The sequence below is a fragment of the Myotis nattereri genome (genome assembly GCF_964212035.1).
Source record: "Myotis nattereri genome assembly, chromosome: 3".
In the NCBI taxonomy this organism is placed as follows: domain Eukaryota; kingdom Metazoa; phylum Chordata; class Mammalia; order Chiroptera; family Vespertilionidae; genus Myotis; species Myotis nattereri.
Window position 1 is genome coordinate 6,673,551 of NC_138077.1, and position 18,084 is coordinate 6,691,634.

Below are 18,084 nucleotides of genomic sequence, written 5' to 3' on the forward strand. Positions count from 1 at the left end.
TATTTTTGACATTTATTTTATATATTTAAATGTCATTTAACAAAGAAAACCCAACCAAAAAAATGAGTTCACGTGTCATAGGTTCGCCATCACTGACTTACATGTTAAAGGAGAGCGAGGAAGAGGCTGTCCAGGTAAAATGAGTCTGTCTCGCACATGCACATGGGAAATACCAAAAGCCATTCTACCTGGAATCTTCACCACCCTCCACTCAGCCTCACAAACGCCCCACTTTCTGTAAGAAACGGTGACAAACACCATCGCTGACACAGAGGCAGGCGCTCTGGCCCAAGTCGGAAGCGTGCGTGAGCCACTTGCTGACCGGGAGCTCCCGGCAGAGAAAAGGCCTTCGCCTGCAGACACAGGTGACATGCGGCGGCCGAGGCCAGCCCGGGGCCCAGGCATGTGTGTGCATGTGTACATAGTTGTGTGTCTACATGGAAGTGAGTTGTGTGTCTACAGGGAAGCTTGCTGAGGGGGCCACAGGGGCAGGAGGACGACCACGATGCCCAGTCTTTCCCTCCCGGCGTGCACTGCACGAAGCGTTCCCAGCTCAGAGGACCAGCCTTTACTCGGGGCTGGGCACCAGTGACGTCAGCTCAGAGGACCAGCCTTTACTCGGGGCTGGGCACCAGTGACGTCAGCTCAGAGGACCAGCCTTTACTCGGGGCTGGGCACCAGTGACGTCAGCTCAGAGGACCAGCCTTTACTCGGGGTTGGGTACCAGTGACATTAGCTCAGAGGACCAGGCTTTTGCTCGGGGTTGGGCACCAGTGACGTTAGCCCCACTCTGGTACCCAAGCGTCACTCGCCCTCTCACAGCCACAAAAACTCAGTGTGCGCTCAACTTCACATTGTACACGGCTGCTCACTGTTACTGCCGTGTGGGACATCTGTGGCAGATGGGAGTGGGCATGTCCTGTCACGGGGACTGGCCCTGTCATGTCCCTCCCGCCGCTGTGTGATGCAGAGTGAGGAGCACACCCGCTCTGAGCCTGTCTCCTCATCTGAAAATCGGGGTTAACCCAAGGCTCCAGGCAGGGACTCACGATGGAGTGGACATGCCCTGCACCATCATGCCCTGGCCACGGTGGGCCCCGGACACGGTAGACCCCGGCGCCCAGCCCTTGGCCACGTGCAGCTTCCCACTCACCGCACTGGTTCTCGTCCTCCCCGCTGGGACAGTGCAGGATCCCGTCACACCAGAGGGAGGCGCTGACACAGGTCCCCGAGGAGCCACACTCCATCCCCGACACCGTGCACCTGCTCTCCGCTTGCAGAGAGAGGGGAGGGCGACACCGTCAGGCTCAGGAACCAGGGAAGCTGCCCCTCGCCCACCACAGCGTGTCATCCGCCCCACGCAACAAAGCGGAAGCACCCGTCCCCCTTCATTTAAGGAGGGGCTGTGTCCTAGCTGCAACATAGCAAAGAAAACGGGGCTGCAGCCAGGCCGGATGCTCAGGAGGTGAGAGTCGTCCCGATAAGCCAAGGCTGCAGGTTCGATCCCCAGTCAGGGCGCATACAGGAAGCAACCAGTGAAGGCATCAATGAGTGGAACAACACGCTGATATTTCTTTTTCTCTCTCAAATCAATGGATAAAAATTTTTTAAATTTTTTTAAAAAAAATCCTTAAAAAAAGAAAAGGAAACGGGCCGCATGCCAGCAAGGCAGAGCCCCTAGTCAGGCTCCTCTCAGGGCCAGAGGAATGGCTCCCGGCCTTGGATTCGGGCCGACTCCACGCCCTCTCTGCCCCACAGGTGACTCCCATGGGCCCTCAGCTGCTGGGAAAGGCCTGGCCGCAGGAGGAGAGCAGGCTGGCCTGCAGCCACCACCGTGTCACAGGGCACCAGGTGGGGCCCAAGGCGGGGAGCCTGCGCTCAGAGTGCCAGGTGGCACCCAGTGCCCCAAACCACTGGGTAAACGTGGAATGTCAACACCTCGGAAACGGCACAGGCTGTGACCACCCTCAGATTAGGAGGAAGCACGCAACCCAGGCCAGGAGGCTGCCTGCTTCCAAGAGTGGTTATTCGTGCACCTTCACGGCTAAACGGAAGCAAAGAGAAGCAGCTCGCTATGTAAGAGGGACACTCAGGAAGGGCTGAGGGAGGGAGCTCCGGCCCAGACAGCAGGGCCAAGAATGCTCAGCACCCAGCGCCAGCCGAACACCCAGGGCCATCCCCAGCCCCCCGCCCCCAGGGCTAGCCCCAGCCCCCCGCCCCCAGGGCTAGCCCCAGCCCCCAGCCCCCAGTGCCACCCCCCAGCCCCCAGCACCAATACCAGCCTCAGCACCAACCCCAGCCATGCACCCAGTGCCAGCCCCCAGCCCCCAGCACCCAGGACCAGCCACAGCCCCCAGCGCCAGCACCTAGCACCAATACCAGCCTCAGCACCAGCCCCAGCCATGCACCCAGTGCCAACCCCAGCACCCAGCACCAACACTAGCCCCAATACCAGCCCCAGCACCCAGTGCCAGCCCCCAGCACCTAGGGCCAGCCCCCAGCACCAATACCAGCCCCACCACCAGCCCCAGCCATGCACCCAGTGCCAACCCCAGCACCCAGCACCAACACTAGCCCCAACACCAGCCCCAGCACCCAGCGCCCAGCCCCACCACCAGCCCCAGCCATGCACCCAGTGCCAACCCCAGCACCCAGCACCAACACTAGCCCCAGCACCCAGCGCCCAGCCCCAGCGCCAGCCGAGCACCCAGCACCCGGCCTCAATCACGCCCTCTCCGGAGTCAGGGGCTGCTCCCTACTTACTGAACTTCCAGAGCAGGAGAGCGGCCGCCACTGCCCCGGCGAGCACGGCCACCAGGGCCACGGTGATGCACAGCACTTTCTTCGTCTCTGAGAAAAAGAAACACGCGCACAATTCATTGCGGAGGCTTTTGAAGTCACGCTCTCAGACTTGATCCATTACCCGTATAATATCACATATCCAAAAATAATTCCTCATGCACTTAAAAATGTGACTTTCAAACGCATATCCTGGGAGGTCTTCATTGTTCCATAGCACTAAACGTTATGCTAGAGCAGAAAGCCATGATGCGAAGCAGGGGTGGGGAACGTCTGCCCACGGGCCGTATAAGACCCTCGAAATCATTTGGTCTGACCCTGCCAAGGCACCCCTCTCCGGCCGCCCCCCGCCCCCCGCCCAGGACTAGAAATTCAATAAACCTAGGAGCTTTTTTCACAGGAGGAGGCAGCCGATCAATGATTCTCTCTCATCACTGATGTTTCTGCCTCTCTGAAATCAATAGAACATATTTAAAAAACAAAAGACTTTGGAAAAGGAAACCAATGTTCTCTAGCCAAAACGAACTGACGTGCCACTGTGGGTCAGAGCGTAAGCCACAAGTGGGGTGGCCAGGACCACACGCCCACCCCCACCCCCAATTCCTACAGGGAGCTTTCGTTGGAGGAAGGCGGAGAGGTGGAGGGGAGGGTGAGCAGGACACATTTAAACAGACCCTCCGACCCCCTTGGTTTATTCAGGAGGACACCGGGCTGGGGAGGGCGCGGCGAGGGGAGACCTGGTGCACCCAGAGGAACACATCAGTGCTTCTGGGGTCCGCGGGCAAGCCCAGCTCTGGAGCCCAGAGATCGGGACTAGGGCTCAAAGCCCCGCCTTTGTTTTGTTAAAGCATTCTGCAAATTCCACAGTCTGCTCTCAACCTGTGAGCTGTGACAGGCTGAGGCTCACCTGGGGAGCCTGGTAACCACCCAGATCCTGATGCAGGTGGGGAGAGGGAGGCCTGGCTGTGCAGCTTTAACAGGCTCCCAGGTAAGGTCAAGGTCACCGGTCCGGGAGCGCCAAGTGCCACCCTGCCACCTTAGCCGACAGGGATTACGTCTTGGGCAGGCAGAGCGGCGTGAAAGAGGCCGCTCTCTCCCTGGGGAAATTCCAAACAGCCAGTCCTAGCTATTGGCCAAGGATAATCTTTTCCCTTGGGCGACTTCCATGTGTGTCACTTTATCTAAGAAAAACACAGCTTGCCTGGCGAGTTAGGGAATATTAAATTGGGGAGGCCTGACCTCTCAAGGGTGTGGTGGGCGATCTGCCCAGCTCTCGCGAGGAGCATGCGGGCGGCGGCTCCCCTGGTGTTACCTTTGCTGGGCAAGTGCTTTGGAATCAGTGTCCGCTCCGTCCAGAGTGCTGGTTTGCCCCTGCATCTGTTGTTGAGTTTAACCATAACTTACTGTCCCTTTACCTTCATCCTCATCCACTTAGTCTATTGTTGATTCAGCCCTACTGTTTCTGGTGTCAAGGGTTCCCGCCACAGGCTTGTTGACCCTCATTCTCCGAAATCTACTGTCGGATGTGTACACATTGTGCTTCGACGGGAAATACCACCGATGGCGATGGCTATTGCTACAGCAGCGGTTCTCAACCTGTGGGTCGCGACCCCTTTGGGGGTCGAATGACCCTTTCACAGGGGTTGCCTAAGACCATCAGAAAACACATATATAATTACATATTGATTTTGTGATTAATCACTATGCTTTAATTATGTTCAATTTGTCACAATGAAAATACACCCTGCATGTCAGATATTTACATGACGATTCATAACAGTAGCAACATGACAGTTATGAAGTAGCAACGAAAATAATGTTATGGTTGGGGGTCACCACAACATGAGGAACTGTATTAAAGGGTTGCGGTGTTAGGAAGGTTGAGAACCACTGTGGTAAAGCAAACAGATACACTGAGTCCAAGAATGGCCCTTGTACTCCGAGAGGCCCCGGGGCAGATGGTGACACCTGGCAGCTGACAGCTGACACGGGGAAGGGCAGGGTGAAGGGTGAGAGGAAAGGCATGTTATACAGCCCAGCCCCAAGCGGAGGAGAGCTGGCCACAGGGCTGATGGGAACGGAGAGCCCACTAGAGAAGGCCAATCCCAAACCTGGGGTCCAGTCTAGGAAATAAATGAGAAACAGGTTCCTACTTGAGGTGCACAGTGTCCTCGATGGGGACTTGGGCTGCGTGCGGACAGCAGGTGTCGAGGTGTTCGTCAGAACCCTGGTGGCGTACTGGGGCACCGTGGGCGGGTAGTAGGGAGCTGGATACACCACGTAGGCACTGGGGTCCACAGAGGGCCGTGGTGGGTACAGGTTTTCGGGCTGGTACCCATGGTTTTCGTAGTAAGGCCCAACACCTGGTGGTAATCCCTAAACAATAAAAAAGAAGATGAATAATATGCAACCCTAATGACCCTAATTATACCAAAAGCCAAACTTACCTAGGAGAAAGGCTAACCAAGTTTTCAATTAATATTCATTTCTTTATTGAGGTACGAGAGGCCCAATGCACGAAATTCATGCAAAGAGGGGGGGCGGGGGGTTGGTCCCTTACCCCGGCCTGCACCCTCTCCAATCTGGGACCCCCTCGAGGGATGTCTGAATGCTGGTTTAGGCCCCATCCCGCCTGAACTGACAGTCTGATATCTCTCTCACAATTGGGACCGCTGACTACTAACTGCTCACCTGCCTGCCTGCCTGATTGCCCCTAAGTGGCCCCCTGCTGGCCTGGTTGCCCCCTAACTGGTCCCTTGCTGCCCTGGTCGCCCCCTAACTGCCCCCCTGCTGGCCTGGTTGCTCCCTAACTGCTCCCCTGCCGGCCTAATCACCCCTAACTGCCTCTGCCTCAGCCCCCGCCGCTGTGGCTTTGTCCAGAAGGAAGTCGGACATCCGGTCGACCCAGTCTAATTAGCACATTACCCTTTTATTAGTATAGATAATTGACATGTAATATTATATTAGTTTCAGGGGTACAACATAATAATTTGATATTTGTACAAATTGTGAAAATGATTACCACAATAAGTCTAGTTAACTTCCATCACCATACATGGTTAAAAATATTTTTTCTTATGAGAACTTTTAAGATGTATTTTTTTAAGAGCTTTCAAATGTGCAGTACAGTATTGTCACTACAGTTACTGTGCTGCACATTCCATCCCTGGGACTTTTTACCTTCTAACTGGAAGTTCGTACTTTTTTGACCCCCTTCACCCATTTCACACATTCCCTTTTATATATATATATATATTATTGATTTTTTACAGAGAGGAAGGGAGAGGGATAGAGAGCTAGAAACAGCAATGAGAGAGAAACATCGATCAGCTGCCTCCTGCACATCTCCCACTGGGGATGTGCCCGCAACCCAGGCACACACCCCCGACCGGAATTGAACCTGGGACCCTCCAGTCCGCAGGCCGACGCTCTATCCACTGAGCCAAACCAGCTTCGGCCACACATTCCCTTTTTAAGAAAAAGTGTGGCAGTCTGGGAATGAGTCAATACCATGAGAATGGTGTACAAAGTTATCAACTAGCGATACCAGAATTATGAATAGACCCATTAAACAGAGTGACACGTGAGTGAGAGGTTACCAAATTTACCTATGCATGTTACTTGCAAATTCCTTTTGTATCTCCTCTTCTCTTATAAAAGTATATCACGTGTACTCACCATCTCTTATTAAAGGTCCTGTACCTGGTTTACAATTGGGGGCTGCTTAGCAGTTCTGCCTAAATAAAACCTTCCTTATGCATCACATGCATTTTGTGGAGAGTCTGTGGATTTTCTGGGTCCAAAAGTGGAAGGTACAGCCCCAGCCATCAAATTTTATTCTCAGCTGCAGCCTTGGGCTGGTTTGTGTTCTTAGAAAGCCCTTCTTCTCTTTCTACTTAAAAATTGCCTCTCCAGGCCCAGCCAGGCAGCCAATCAATGATTCTCTCTCATCATTGATGTTTCTCTCCCTCTCCCTTCCTCTCTGAAATCAATAAAAATATATTTTTTAAAAATTGCCTCTCCAGGTCTACCCTTCAAGACACCCGCCCAACCCCCCAACCCTCCCGCCCCCCGGCCCCGCCACACACCCCTCCCAAGCAGCCTTCGACCCTCAGACCCTCACCATGTCAGCACCTTCAGTCACCTGCTGGCTGGGAGGCCCCCAGGCAACCTTTCTTCCCCTGGTTAATTTCTCCCCTCAGGTCTTGTTGATTGTGATCTCAGAGAGGACCCGTACTCTGAGCAGAGGCAACTCAACACTTGGAATTTTAAACGGAGCCTTCAGGGACATGTGATTATGAAGAAGTGAGCCAAATGCAGGCTCCCAGAGTCCACCTTCCCTTAATAACTCACCAATGCTCCCCTTCTAAAGTCTAAAGAGTATAAGTCTAAACCAAGCAGCAGGCAGAGAGAGAAAACGAGATGTAATCTCCCGCCAGAGGCAAAACAAGCGGCACGCGTGTCCGGCCCTATCGGAAGCATCTGAGAACATGCCGTCCACCAGGAAAGGCTGCAGCAAGCACGGGCGTCCGTCCTGGCAGATTCCCGTGCGCGGACTTGGAATTTAAAATGGACCAGGAATATATACACCAGTAGCAACTAAAGGCGGAGGAGCAACGGGTCTATTTTCCAGATACAGGACCTAGAAAACTGTTAGTAACCACAACTCTTCACTAAAGAGTTAGCCCAGGGCCGAAACCGGTTTGGCTCAGTGGATAGAGCGTCGGCCTGCGGACTGAAAGGTCCCAGGTTCGATTCCGGTCAAGGGCATGTACCTGGGTTGCGGGCACATCCCCAGTAGGAGATGTGCAGGAGGCAGCTGATCGATGTTTCTAACTCTCTATCTCTCTCCCTTCCTCTCTGTGAAAAATCAATAAAATATATTTAAAAAAAAAAAAAGAAAAAAAAAAAGAGTTATCCCAGGAAGAAGACGAACCTGTGAGATACGATGGCGAATGAGGGAAGTGCATCTGCCTCCAGTGGGGGGTTCCAGGGAGAGAGAGAGCCAGCCCAGCGCCCCCGTCAGTGAGGACCTGTCCCAGTGTATCAGGAGCGAGGCTACAGGACCGTCTGCTGGCCCATCTTACCCCTCTGAGCGCCATCCTGCCCCCATCTGTACCCACACCCACCCTGTCCTGCCCCACGCCCACCCTTAGGGCAGGACGAGAAGAGGCCAAGGTGAGAACCCTCCTCTCCCCACACCCACCCAACAGCTTCGGGACTCTCCTCTGAGCAGCTGCTGTGCGGCCACACCCTGCCTCCCGCTCACCTGTGATGTACAGAAGGCCGCGACCAACCTCCACCGAGCACACACAGTCCCGACAAACAGCTCTTAATGTGCTGACCTCCCTCCCTTCCTCCGGCCCCCCCCCCTCCACCCCCCCCCCCCCGGGAACTACCAGAAGGAACGAGGGAGCAAGGAAAAGCGCAGGCACGCAGCGGTTCACCACTTACTGAGTTTAACGCCATCCTGACTCCGTCAGCAGCATCAGGTAACGGGAGGTATTTGGGACGTTCAAGATGACCTAGAAGAAAGGATGACAAGACGGTGATCTTTCCATACCAGTCAGTTTCCAGAAGATCAGTTGAGAAAGAACTAGAAAACTGTCCAGGTGAGAGCTACCTCTCTCCAGAACAGGCCGCCGAGTCCTCCCCACAGCTGCCACTGCAGGAGCCTGGGGCTGCAGCTCCCGCCAGCCAGGAGGCCAGCCGGCGAGGCGGCCTCCACCCACAGGACAATCCAGGGACTGAAACACACAAGGAGGCTCGGCCTCAAGTGCAGCAGAGGCGACAGGTGGGCACACACCTGGAGTCAACTCCTGGCAGGTCCACTCCCTGGGCCAAAAGTAAATCTCTCTAAACCTCAGGCCGAGTGGACACAGTCACCGGGCAGTGCCGGGCACCGAGTGACAGTGGGCATCCATCTATCCGACGCGACCTGGCTCGCACCTGCAGAGAGAGAGCGCCCAGCGGCACGAGGAAGCAGCCCACACCGGAGCAGGTGGCCTAGAACGGAGTACCGAGTAGAGGCCACACCTGGCTTCTTAACTAAGCCATATGGAATCTTCCATTTCTTAATAAACACACATGTAAAAAAAATCTGTGAAGCACATCCACACCCACCCTAGCCTAAATCCTGACAGGAAATTCAGAAGTCATCTTCTGGGCGGTTTCTAACGAAAAGGAAGCTCTGGGTCACTTGTCTGCTGTCCGTGAGGCGCTCACAGTAATCGCTAGAAAGACCGTCAACACAGAAAGCTCTGTGGGAAAGCCCGTCTGACCTCACTCGCCCTCCTGGGGGCAAATGAGGGCTTTCACCCGCCCTCCCTGCTTTCTGGCAACGACCAAAGAATGCTTCGAGGAATGGCCTCTGCCATCATGCGGACACAGACCGTGTCCCAGTGAGACAGCTCTGGGCTTCAAGGCTGGGACCAGGTCCGGAGATGTTCCATCTGTGCCGTGCCTGGCACGCAGTAGGCGCTCAGCGGCAGCAGGCAGCAGGCACGTGGGTAAGCCCAGGACCTCTGGGGCCAGCTTCTGGGTCCTGACCCCAGCTCGGTCTTCCACAGGCTGTGGCCTGGGACAAGTCAGTTAATGCTTCTTTGCCTCAGTTTCCCCATCTGCAAAAGGAGGTACAGTAACGCCCACTCCAGGGTCGTCGGGGAATGAGATGAGTTGATGCCAGTGACGCTCTCAGTGCCTGGCACACAGTAAGTGCTACATACATTTCTGTTTTAAATAAAAGCGATTGTAAGGCTGATAAATGTTGAGCAGCCAGTTGGGGCGCTCAGCATGGCATTTGCAATTTGCCTCTGGTAAGCTACGGGCATGAAACCCACCAGCTCTGAAAACACAGGGAGGAGGAGGAACAGAGCCTGCTGTCTCCTGAGCAGAATTGCCATCTGACTCATGAATCTAACAACAACAGCATGCTCTGAATAAAACAGGAGGGTGGTTTTTTAATCTTGGGAAACCTCGTTGACTAGGTCCCCCCAAATGCACCAGATTGTCTATTTACTCTTCATGTCAGGATAAAACCTAAGAACCAGGTCACGTTGACAGCGCTGAGGCTTTTGTACGATTAAAAAGAAGTCAACAGCTTTCCAGGTAAGAGACAAGAGAACTGTTCTATACACAGGGGGAGGGATCCGCATTTAGGGTACATATGACATTTAAGCCTTTAAACGGTGCGATTATCACATATTCATATACTTTCCCTGCCTCTGTCCTGTGAAGCAAAAGCCTTCTAAAACAACATCCGCTCAGTAAACTCCACTCCCCTCTAGTCTAAGCTGGACTAAACTCGTCACCTTCCTGAGATTAATTAGAACAGAGTCCGGCTGAGCGGGCGTTCTCACCCCTCTGGTGGCTCTGCTCCCTGCGGCGACCGCGATGCGGGGGTGGGGGGGCCTCTGAGCCAGCTCCCCAGTTACAGGTGTGGATGAAGTTTCAGGAAATGAACATTCGATCCACTGGCGGCTTTCCCAGGTGAGGAGCCCTCTGAAAGGAGTGAGGCGTCGGTGCTCAAAATCCAGGCTTCCTATTCATTCCAGATCCCTAACAGTGAGACGAGGAGGCCGGAGAGGAAGCGCGGGGAGCCACGGCCATGAATGGTCCACTGAGAGCCCAGGGACCCAGAACGAATGCAGCGTGTCCCGTCTCATCCAGCCACCCACGGCCCACAAAGCCTCAGACCCAAAAGCACCCAGTGCGCCCCGATCAGCTCCCCGACTTTGGAGGAGAGGACGAGGGTCGCAATGCCTAGGATCTCCTCTGGCCCAGAAGGGACCAGATTTTCCCGGTGGGACGGGGTCTGGAAGGAAACCCGCAGATCACCTTCGGTCCTGCTCCTCTTCAAATGGCAAGTCCGAGCGCGCCCACGCGGGATAGCGAGTCTGTTTTCTGAAAGTAGCCAGGCAACCTAGAGACGGCACTGTGCCACCAATGGCCTCTCGTGCCCTTTAAAGGACACCGACGATTGTTCTTCCCTCTGAACACCAGCCACAAAGAAACACTTTTCCTTTAAGTGACAAAAAAGCAAATATGCCTCCGAGCTCCTAACCGGCTGGCTCCTCGTCCACTGCACACAACAGAGCCCGGTCGTTTCGGTCCACTGTGGGCCTCCTTTCAGGGAGCTGAGTCACGCCTGAGTCACCTGCGGCCCTGCGGTAAAATCCTAGCTGCACCCCACGACAGAATGACAAAGCTGGTCCCGAACAAGCATCATCTCTTCTCGGGTGTCTGTCCTCTGGACACCTCTGCCTACATTAGCTAGAGGCCAACTGGAAAAACCACCAAACTAATGCAAATCGGCTCAGAGATGCATCCAGGGGGTCAGGTGTTCCCTACAATGAAGGGTCCGCTGACTTCACCTCACACTCCCCTTTAGGCATGTGCTGTGGTGCAGCCCCCCGCTGGGCGCCTTCCGGGGGTCACAGGTGTGACGCACCGATGGGGCCCAGCTTCCTGGACCTCAGAACCGGTGTCCCTTCTTCAAATGCCAAAGCAGGCAACGGCAGGAGACACTCCCCATCCAACGAGCAAACGGCCCCCTTATGCCTCAACCGCTGCACAAAACCACATTATACAAAAGGATGCTCTCATGCCTGTTGGGGACAGCGCACACTGCTAAAGTTAACAGCGTAGATTTAAACAGCAGTTCAACACAAACAGTATAAGGCGGTCAGACAAATGGCATATTCAGTGATGGGGGGGGAGAGAGAGAGAGAGAGAGAGAGAGAGAGAGAGAGAGAGAGAGAGAGAGAGAGAGAGAATCCCTCAGGAGAGGCACTGCAGCATCCAAGTTTCTTTTTCAATGAATGCCTCATTGTCCTGACACTTTTTAGGGCAGGAACTGGGTGTGGTCCTTTATTATTATTTTTAAAATCTAGCTGGTATCATACAAAGAAACTGTTCCGATATATTTTGAGTTCCAAAGGCCAAATGAGTAAGAGGCAACGTAAGAGTGAGAGAGCCGGAGAGCCTGCACCTGGACAAAACCCCGCAGGTCCAGGTGTGCAAAACGGAGCCACGCCCAACAGGACAGACGGGTCCAGGCCTCTCCAGGAGGGAGTGTGCAAAGGCCACTGGCTGAGGTTTAGGGAACTGGCCCAGTCGGTCTGTGAAATGGGGCTAATACATGAGCAGGTTGCCGCCAGGAGGAAGTGTGTAAGTTCCCAGCGCCATGCCCAGCCGTGATGAGCACTCCGTGGTAACAGTGACAGGTGCTAGGATTTCCCTCCCGGTATCCAAGGGGCTGTTATGTGGAGAGGGACTCCATTTGTGCAAATCCAAAGGACAAAACCAGGACCAAAATAGTCAGAAATATCAGAAAGCCAGGTTTCACTCAACCCAGGGAAACCATGTTCAAATGGTTTCCCAGCTGGGTCGTCTTGGAAAGAGCAGAGTTCTCACACTTAAGACTGTTTGATCCAATACTGGAAGCTCATTACTCAAGAATATTCTAGAACAGACCTGGGGAGGGTGTAGCTGGGAGGCCAGACATCATGATCGTGTATGCTGTGTGGTCGGAAACGCGAAGGAGGAACACTAAACTCGTCCCTAGAAAACCCAGCTCAAGGGCTGGAATGCGGTCAGCTGCGGCGTCCTGCCAGGAAGGCCCCTTGGAAGGCAATGACCTTGAAGGGAACCTGACACTGGGTCTCAAGCCACACACGAAGCAACAATAATAAAGACCGCGCTTTGTTCCATCTTCCAATTCGGCTCTCACTGGGAAATATTTATCTAACTAACGTCCGCTGGCCGGCCATCGCCATGCCCGCTCCTCTCAGCCCTTCTCAGGTGCTCACTCTCTCGGCTATTCTGTCCTGGCGTGAACCTCCAGACATCAGCAGCCACAGTCGCGAGCTCGCAGAGCCCTCCGAACATTTTTCTCTCTGATGACATTCCTGTACTATCCCCCTCGCGCACGCACACATCCCCCATTGATGCCTGATGCCTGACCACCGTCTATTCTATACACACAGACCAAGTGCCTGGAGATGGTCACCCAGAGCAAGTCCCTTCCTCCTCCTCCCTGGCTCGCCTCTAATAAGAGCAAAAGCCTGTCTTTGAGTCACTTCCCTTCTTCCCACGCCAGTTTACAATCCAAGTGACTGCCCGCACCCTCCCCAGAAAACCACTGCCTGCCTTTCTCCCAAGGCGCTTCTGCCGCCGCCTGTGACATGTCCCCCGTGTTCCAGTTCCTCTTCCAACCACTGTCCGGGGTGAGGACAAGCCAGTCCCAGGCTGCCTGACCTCAGACTCCTCCTCTAGACCGTCTCCCAAAACTGCTTGTGTGATCAGCCCCGGCCTCTGCTAGTCTCGGGGATGGTACATGTAGTTGGATGTCACCTTCCTTATACCAGGGCCCATCGCCCTGGGGTCTTGCAAGCCAGAGCTCCCCAAGATGGCCTGCGGTGCTCCCCTACTCCAAGCTGAGCCCAAGGGGCTCACCAAGCCCAGCCCAGGGCAGATCTCAGCTCTTAGGTCCTGACACCTTTGTACCCAAGCTCCGAGGCCACCTGATGTTCTGAGGCAGACCGCACCTCAGGGCAGGTACCCTGGAGAGTAAGGAGGGGCCCAGCGAGTGTGGGAAGGGGGACCTTTCTGGGGGTCCAGAGCAGTGGGAGAGAACAGAGGTGGGAAAGCCCTGAGGGCCTTGAATGCCCCTTCAGACCCCCCTCCCCCCTCCTCCCCAGCAGGCACGGCTTCCAAGCCTTAAGTAACCCAAGCTGACCATAAATCGACCCGCTCACCTTGCCTTTCTGCTTCCAGGCCCAAGGCTTGGACTTGAGAGGCAGTTCCCAAACTGAATTTTCTGGAAGGTTTAGAGAAATAGACTCGCTGCTTCCAGAGTCTAATGCAGTAACTGAACCAAGGCAATGACCCCATACTGTGACAAAGCTCCCCCAGGACTCCGTCACCAGCCCGGGTCCTGGTCTACGCTTCCTGGTGGACCGCCCCCTCCCCACAGGCTGGACCCAGAGGCAGTCAGTGCGCCCGGAAGAGGACGATGATCACGGGCATGCTGTCCTGCGCATGTGACTAGGCTGCACCATCCACAGGACGTTTCACCAGCGTCCTGTCCCTCGATGCCTCATCACCCAAGGAGGTCAGCCCCTGAGGAGCCCCTCTGGGGTCACTCTGGGAGGGGTCAGCACAGCCCAGGGGGGACATTAGCCCGGCCCTTTCACCTGAGGCCCCCAGGCCTGGCCTCAGCTCCCCTTTCTCCTCTCTCCTCTGGCTTTCACACATGCAAACCTCCTGGAGGAAGGCAAGGGAAGTGACCCGTGCCAGCCCAGAGCCAGAGGGCCTGCCCCCACCCCCAGTTCTCTCCACAGGGCCTTGGACAGTCACCTCACCTCCCTGCCTCAGCTCCTTCCACTGCATTAAATAGGTAAGGAACGACGCCTCGCTAGCAGGAAGCGCCACATGTTTGACTTGCTGTTACTCTAAGACCAGTGCGGCCAAATTTGCTCCTACAGTTCAGGTGACTGCCCGGGGCAGGGCAGCCAGGGTGTAGGTGCCAAGCTCCAAGGCGCTCACAACCCTGTTGCTAGAAGGTTGACCTTGGGGGCATCCATGAGAAGGAAGTCACTGGGGACCAAACAAATGGCCAACCTAGGCACAAAGGCCCATGCTGCTCACCAGTTGCTCTTTTTGAAAGACAGAACCAGGTGTGAATGGCCAACCAGGAGGGGGCCCAGCCCAGAGGACCCACCTCCTGTTTGCTCACTCAGTTGGAGCCCTTGCCTTCCACTCTAACCTCATCTGCCCAGCAGGGTGGGTGGGCTGGGGTGCAGAATGGAGGCAGGCCCCACCTCTGGTAAAGCTGGGGGAGCAGCCAGCAACCCTCTTGAGGGGGATCCCCATCACCTGGCCGACCAGACCCCTCCAACTCACCCAGCAGCAGCAGCAGCCGAGGACGCTGGCTCCCTCAGTGCCTGTGTCCCCAGGTCCCTTGGCCTTGGTCAGCTCAGCCCCACTCCCTGACCCCACCCTTAGTCCCCTGTGGTTGGCTCTTTTCTCACACCTGGGGAGCCCTCCCACCTCCCAGGCAAAGTCAACAACCCTCCCCCACTCTAGGTTTCCTAAACATCTTAGAACTCGCCCTGCTGCCTTTGTAACTTTCCATTCTGTGAGTGACTCTCCACAGCTGTGGGCGCCAGGAGCGCAAGGATCCATGCGCCTGTGTCCCTCCTTATTGTAGCGCAGGGACTACCCGGCGAGTTTGAATTGAGGGGTACGCAGCCTTGAGACTGGGCCCTGGGGAACCCCGCTGACCGGGTCGACCTCGAACGCTGTCCCATTATTTATTTCCCTCCCAAAGGAGCCACTAGAATTCCCCTGCAGCCTGAAGCCTGAGCACCCGGAAAAGAAATTGGGGGCCACTGCGCTGTGCCTCGGGCAGGGCGGCCCCGCGCGACACCTGCGTGCGTGGGACTGCGGGCACGCACAGGCCTGGGCCTGAGCCAGCGCCGGTGGCCACGTGCAAGCAGGCGTCTGCGATGTGGACGCACCAACTTTGAGGCCGTAAAGCAATTCTCCCGCAGGACCCGAGGGCCGCGGGCAAGGTGCCCACTGCCCGGCTGGTGCGCTTGGCTGCCCGGCCACGGTCCCGGGTCCGGCAGGCGGTGGACCGGAGCGCCCGGGGCCCGGCTTCTCCTGCAGGGAGCGCGCGCCCCGGGGCCAGGACCGCTCCGCCCGACCGGTTCCTGCGGGGCCCGGGGCCAGGGGCCAGGGGGGGAGGGGGGGGCGGCGGCTCCCGTGCCGCTACCGGGTCGCCGCGTAGGCTGGGGCGGCGGGCGGTCCCTCCCCCGTCCGTGCCTCGCGCGGGACCCTCCGGCGGCCTTTCCCCACCGTCCCAGCCGCGCCGGCCGTATCGCTCCGGGCATCTCAGCGAGTTTCCAGTTTCTCCCGACCCCGGAGGGAACCGAGAAGCAGAAGGAGTTCAGGTAACACTCCGGGGCTGCAGAGATTTTCCCGAAACAAAGAAACGGGCCGACGTACCCCCTTCTTCCTCGTTCCCGGAGGAAAAAGGAAAAGGCGCACCCCGGTCCCCAGCTCGAGGCCCAGGGGACAGGTGGAGCGGGGCCGGTTCCCACCGAGGGGACCCACCCGAGGGGCCCGAGGCACCCTCGTCCTCGGCCAATTGCCCTGGGACCCCCAGGCAGTCTGCCCCAGCCCCGCAGCCGCGTGTTGCCGGGGGTCTCCGAGCGGCGCGCCCCTGGGCCCCCGGCACATGGCACCCTCCCTGCCCCCACGGACAGCGCTTCGCCCGCTCAACCCCGCGCGTCCCGCACCGGCCGCGCTCGCCCTGCGCACACCCGGCTCCACCTGCCGCCTCCCCACCGCGCACGGGTCGCCCTCGCCGCCCAGGTTCTCCCTCCTGCGCCCGGGACCCCGCACCCCGCACAGGGACGCTCACCTGCCGCACCCGGGGCCCGGCGCCCCCGCCCCTCGCCCTTCCTCCTGCTCCACGCCTCCCACGGAGCTCGTGTCCTCCTCGATCCCGCGCGGGAGTCTCCGGTCCTCCCGGGCTCGCGCTTTAATCCTGGGAGGCGGCGTCCGAGTGCCCAGGGCAACACCCCCAGTGCGGGTCCCAGTCTCCGGGCTCGGGGCGGGGCGGCCGGAGCACGGGCAGATCCGGGAGGGGGCGGGGAGGGGCGGGGAGGCGGTCCCCGGGGGAAGGACCGGGACGCGCTCCAGACCTGGCCCGGGGCGGGGCCCAGAGGGAACTTGGGGACGCTCCCCGGCCCGTCTCCCCGCGGCACATTAGGGCCGGGGAGGGGAGCGTCTCCCTTCAGGTCCGTTGGACCTCGACGGTCGTGGGCGCTTCCAGCCCGAGGACTCGATTTGAACTAAGGAGGGGATTCCCGGGAACGCCGATCGGGACCCCCGGTAATCCCGGGAGCTGCTGCTTCGCGAGCTGCTGTCAACCGCTGCCCGAGCCCTGCCCCAGCCCTGCCTGGCCCCTGTGTCCTCGGCGAGGCCCTGGGACCGCTGACCCAGGCACGAGCGCCCGAGGACGCCCCCCCCCCACCCCCCAGTCCTCCTGAGCCCCCCTTCTCTGTCTTGGGTCCCAAGTCCCTTCCCCCTCCTCGGGACGTCCCAGCAGGGGCGCCAGGAGTCCCCGCCCACCCAAGGCAGGGGACAGGGGCTGAGGAAAGGGAGTGAGATAAACTTTGGTCTAGCAGGCAGGCTCCCACCCCCACCACTCCCTCCTTAAGTGGCTCTTGCTAATGCTGTTTGCAACACACCCAGTGGGTTGCTTAGGACCGTGGTCGGCAAACTGCGGCTCGAGAGCCACATGCGGCTCTTTGGCCCCTTGAGTGTGGCTCTTTCTAAGCCTTAGGAGTACCCTAATTAAGTTAATAACAATGGACCTACATATATAGTTTAAGTTTAAAAAATTTGGCTCTCAAAAGAAATTTCAATCGTTGTCCTGTTGATATTTGGCTCTGCTGACTAATGAGTTTGCCCACCACCGGTTTAGGATGAGGGGGAAGCCCAGAAAACCTACTTCATTCCCGTCACCTGCTGCCGTGGCTCCCTCCTGGCAGGTCTCCTGGGAGCTGGACTTTCCTGGTAATTCTTCCACCCTCTCCTCTGGCCCTCGCCCCTACATCCACCATAGGGGACTGTGCTACGTACACATGCCCCAGTCCTGCCCTCTCTCCTACTGCCCTGTGTCCAGGTTATTCCAAGGAGAAGACCCTCCAAGACCATCTTTAGCAAATTGGTCAGGGCTGTTCTCTCCTGGTGGCAAGCCACTAATTTGCTGTGAATGGTGTGCTTGGAGCCGGTGAGGAATGACACCGGTGTTCCCCAAACCCCCTAGGCCACTACACACCCGGGAGTTGTGAGTCTACGTTCAGCCCTCCTGGGGTGCTTTTTCTCAGCATTCATTCCCTGCTCTTTGGGCAACATTCTGGAATTTTTGTTGGGGTATGCGCATCTCCCGGGAGCAGACCACCAGCTTGGGGAGCCAGCCCCACCCAGTGCAGAAGGTGGGCGTACCGTCACTTGGCTTAGCAGCTGAATCCTGTTCTCTGCCAGATCCCCGCTTCAGAAACGAACACACCCCACTCTGGCCAGTGAGATGTGGAAGAGAGGGTTCCTGGGCTTGGGGGAGAAGGGGAACATTTCCCACTCTTCTACGGAAGTTTCCAGAATCCCCTTTCCTTGTGCCGGGTGGAAGGAGAAGCAAGTGGTCTCTGAGTTGTTGGTTGCCATCTTTCCATCATGGGGAGCTGATTCCAGGTTAAAGATAGCTCCTCTATC

General features: G+C 57.0%; 1 protein-coding gene across 2 annotated transcripts in view; it reads right to left on the minus strand.

The window, feature by feature from the left end:
* Positions 1-16,319, minus strand: part of TMPRSS2 (transmembrane serine protease 2) — a 32,708-nt gene extending 16,389 nt beyond the window's left edge. The window contains exons 1-5 of one of the 2 annotated variants that reach the window (XM_081088253.1): positions 16,229-16,319; positions 8,254-8,324; positions 4,953-5,175; positions 2,764-2,850; positions 1,154-1,273 (exon numbers count right to left, since the gene is read on the minus strand). In XM_081088253.1, the coding sequence (XP_080944379.1) occupies positions 1,154-1,273; positions 2,764-2,850; positions 4,953-5,175; positions 8,254-8,268 (445 nt within the window). In that variant the 5' untranslated portion in view covers positions 8,269-8,324; positions 16,229-16,319. Of the gene's footprint in view, positions 1-1,153; positions 1,274-2,763; positions 2,851-4,952; positions 5,176-8,253; positions 8,325-8,422; positions 9,023-16,228 lie in introns of those variants that run through there. The other variant, XM_081088254.1, reaches the window with a different exon arrangement.
* Positions 16,320-18,084: the final 1,765 nt, after the last annotated feature.